The sequence below is a fragment of the Quercus lobata genome, chromosome 10 (genome assembly GCF_001633185.2).
Source record: "Quercus lobata isolate SW786 chromosome 10, ValleyOak3.0 Primary Assembly, whole genome shotgun sequence".
Lineage (NCBI taxonomy): Eukaryota > Viridiplantae > Streptophyta > Magnoliopsida > Fagales > Fagaceae > Quercus > Quercus lobata.
This window is the reverse complement of record NC_044913.1, coordinates 11,918,753-11,922,626: the sequence shown is the minus strand read 5'-3', so window position 1 is coordinate 11,922,626 and position 3,874 is coordinate 11,918,753. Positions and strand designations below refer to the sequence as shown.

At 34.2% G+C, this 3,874-nt stretch overlaps 1 protein-coding gene across 1 annotated transcript; it reads left to right on the top strand.

The window, feature by feature from the left end:
- Positions 1-506: 506 nt before the first annotated feature.
- Positions 507-3,571, top strand: LOC115964664. The gene is made up of 5 exons (XM_031083928.1): positions 507-830; positions 1,924-2,169; positions 2,615-2,696; positions 2,864-3,078; positions 3,202-3,571. The coding sequence occupies exons 1-5, from the start codon at positions 580-582 to the stop codon at positions 3,320-3,322; spliced, it is 915 nt and encodes a 304-aa protein (XP_030939788.1). The 5' UTR covers positions 507-579; the 3' UTR covers positions 3,323-3,571.
- Positions 3,572-3,874: the final 303 nt, after the last annotated feature.

Genomic DNA, 3,874 nt, shown 5'->3' with positions numbered 1-3,874 from the left:
TATTTGGACTTGTATTACCTATCCTTAGTTATAACCTTCCTCGGCTCGGGCCTTGGGCCCCAATGAATAAATGGGCCAGGGCCACAAATTATTGGGCCCCACAAATACTATTTTGGACTCTAAACTTTATCAAAAATTTGTTTTTAACCTCTGAACTATATATTGAAAATGTTTTACTTTCTGTCTTAAAATTTTACCAAAATTTTATTTCCTTAAACTATTGAAAAAAAGTTATTTTTATTCCTAAACTCTATAAAGAGTTTTTTTTTTTTTAATATTTTAGAGACAAAACTAGAAATGAAAAAATAACTTTTTAAAATTTAGAAATAAAAGGTAAACTTTTGATAAAATTTAAAGATTAAAATAATATTTTACCCATAACACTCTAGGAAAACATTCATATATACAACTTTTGTTGCAACTCGTTAACTATTAATTAACAAAAAGAAATGATTAAAATAGGAAGTGTTTGTCTACTTGACTTTTGTAAATTGTACACAATCCTGTTAAAAACCTCCGAAGGATGTTACTTGTTAGCAGTTGGCAAGACACAGCGCAAAGCACCCGCCAAACCCAAAAATGTTTGCAACATCTTCCTCGTCCGTTACAGTCCCAACTCTTGTTGTCCCACACTCCTCAACCGTTCCTCCATTATCAACCTCCAAAACTCCTCACAATTCCTCTAACCCCATAATAAACCGCCGGCACCTTCTCACTATCTCCATCTCCTTCTTTGTCACCACCCCTTTTACTCGACCCAATTCTCTAGCTCCGCCGGTCGCAGATGCCCGTGGCCTCTTCCAGATGCCCCCATTTCGGCTCACCAATAGGTAATTCAACATACCCAGAAAGAAAAAATGTTTGATTTTGTCTAGCTCAAGCTCATTCTATATGTAATTGCTGAGAATATTGTGTGAAAATTGGGAAAATAATAATGGGTTTTCTAGCTTATGGTTTAGTGAGTCGATTTGTTATATAATATATATATATATATATATATATATATATATATAGTTAATCATTTAGGCCACATTGGGGTATTGAGGTAGAGTTGGGTAAATAAATGCCTTAGCTTCATTGGGTTCCATGTACAGTTGCTTAGGTGCTATAGCTTAAGTTTCGCAATTAAATTCCATCATATGGTTATATGGATCGATGCAAACAAAATCAATGTTATCTTTTCCAAGGAAAATTAACTTAAACCATGTGATTGCATATTGTAGCTTAACTGGCACCTCTATGCACAAAGTGCTTGGGGTATAGGGGGAAAGAGTTTAAGCTGTAGGGTTAGCAGCATATTATAACTATCTAAAAGAAAAATGTGGTTGCATACCAATTGGTTTATTGGTCAATGTAACCATATGATTGAATTTAATTGGAAAACCTAACAGACAACAGCTATATAACTCTATACTTACACCACTCCATAAATTTTCACTTATAAGAGTATTTTGAGTAATCAACCATTAGATCACGTTATCCCCTTTTACCCTCTATGCTTGCAAAGTATCAAGATGATTAGAGATTAATAACTTTCTCATCATAAAATGTTTAAAGTTTATGTTTTTTTTTTTTTTTTTTTTTTTTTTTTTTTTTTTTTTTTTTATAAATTTTTTTATCGACTCTAAAATTTATGCACAAAAATTGTGAATCAGATAGTAAATAACATCTGATTAACTCGAAATTTGGTATGCATATTAAGAGCAATGAGAATCTGTAATCTAATGGTTGAATTGTTAAAATATTAATCCTATAAAAAGTTATGGACCGGTGAAATATTGCAAAGTGTTAAACTAAGTACAACTTGATTCTAAACCTGTATACCATAGTTTCATAGTTTCCTATATTTTTCTTATCAAGAAAATGAGCAATGGTACTTCTGTTATTGTTTCTTGTATTTGTTGGTAATTGCTGTTGTGGAAGGTATTTTTTGGTGAGGGCTGGGGAGTCTGAGTATGAGAGCTTGGGAATCATTAATACAAATCCTGTTGCAAAGACTTCAATGGATAGTGGGTTGTCAGAGAAAGGGAAGAAGCAGATTGTTCGGGCTGCTTTTGAACTTAAGGCAATGGGGGCTTGTGAAAAAGGATGTTGGATTTGGCCTTCTATTACTCAAAGAGCTTACCAGGCAGCAGAGATCATTGCATCAGTTAATGGAGTCAGTCGAAGGTCTGTGAATTTTTTTTTTCAATTGAATCAATTATTTAGAGTTAAATAGAACGTGGAGCTTTTCTTTTTTTCTTTTTTTTCTTTTTTTTGTGTGTGAAGAAAAATGTGATTTGGAGGTGCAGCTGGAATTAAATGGTGCTGGGTATCAAACTATAAACACAGATGCCCTGTTTAGTTGCTTGGAATGATGTTGGAAGAGAAAGGAATTATATGATCTGTTGTCCAATAACACCGAACCTCTACATGTTAAAATGATCTTTAGTCTGTTTACGTATTCACACTAACAAAGGAAGAGAGTATTTGAACTTCTTGTTTCCTATATATCTAAGTGGAATTTATGATTTCGAAGACAAATCTTGAATGATAATTTGCTATGCAAGTATCTGATTATTCAATTTCATTGTAACCTTTTCTGTCAAAGAGTTAATCTTTTCTATGCTTTCAGTTATATAGTCCCAGAATACAGCTTTCTGGATGCTCGTGGATTGGGAGCTTATGAAGGAAAAAACTTGGAATCCGTTTCAGAAGTAGGATTTCTGCATATCCTCTTTCTTCGAATTAGTAGTGATATGACTTAATATCTTCTTGAAACAGATTTTTTTCTTTCCTTTTCTTCTGTAATGCTTCATAGTCCCCTATTTACAAATGTCAGTATCCTTATAGATGCAAAATTGCTTGCTTTGAAATGCTTCAGGTATATGCATCAGATGGTATTTCCACAACCATCAAACCTCCTCCTATCGATGATGGAACCCCAAATGAGAGTGTTGCAGATGTATTTGTTCGGGTAACACAACTCATGTCGATTCTTGAGACTCAATATTCTGGTGACACAGTTATTATTGTCTCACCAGACTCTGATAACTTGACAATCCTTCAAGCTGGTTTGGTTGGACTTGACCTGCGAAGGTAACTGGATAGTCCACAGCTCTTCTTATGGTATCTATAAAGGCCCCACTTTTCTTATCAAATTCTTAAACAAAGTAAATAAACATTAAGTAAGCCATGAATTCTTTTCCCTATCAATTTCAGGCATCGGGATCTTTCTTTTGCCCCCGGTGAAGTCCGATTTGTTGACACCAAAAGCATTCCTACTTACAAGCAGCCTGCATCTGCGGTGTATAAATGTTACAATCCACCAAATTGTAATTAATTTTTTCCTCTTGTTGTAATTAGTATTTAAGCAGGGGTGATAGATGTGGCAGATTGTCTACGTCTTCTCTATTGGTTATCATCATCACTGTCATCTGTACAGTCCTTTCTCATTTATACATCGGAAATTCCATAGAATTAATAAATTTAAAATATGGCTTAATACTTGTTTGTGGTGCCCAAGCGATCAAAAAAGACAATGAACCAGTTTCTTTTCATAAAGTCATGACTTCAGATGGCTTATTTTAAAGTGTATGTGGAATGACTTAATTATTCTGCGGTGATGAGCCCATGTTCCAATGATCCTTAAATCTTCAATACATGGGATTTGGTTTATTCTTCTTTCTTATCACTGCTCAAGTAAAATTAGAGGCTCAGAAACTTGCTACTTGGATCTCAATTGTCTGTGGACAATTTAATTCACTTCGTTGTGGCAGCTCACAATCTCTATCTCTCCTATGAACCTTTTCAGGTACAGCCAAGTCTAGATGTTGTTTCTAGCTTCTCAAACTTTGCACGTTTTATAAACAGTTTATCCCATTCATAAATGCTT

Bases quoted from the DNA above. Each gene is read 5' to 3' on its own strand.
- LOC115964664 (XM_031083928.1), top strand. From the start codon at position 580: ATGTTTGCAACATCTTCCTCGTCCGTTACAGTCCCAACTCTTGTTGTC. The intron at 2,697-2,863 runs GTAGGATTTCTG...GAAATGCTTCAG, and splicing joins ACTTGGAATCCGTTTCAGAA to GTATATGCATCAGATGGTAT. The intron at 3,079-3,201 runs GTAACTGGATAG...TATCAATTTCAG, and splicing joins GTTGGACTTGACCTGCGAAG to GCATCGGGATCTTTCTTTTG.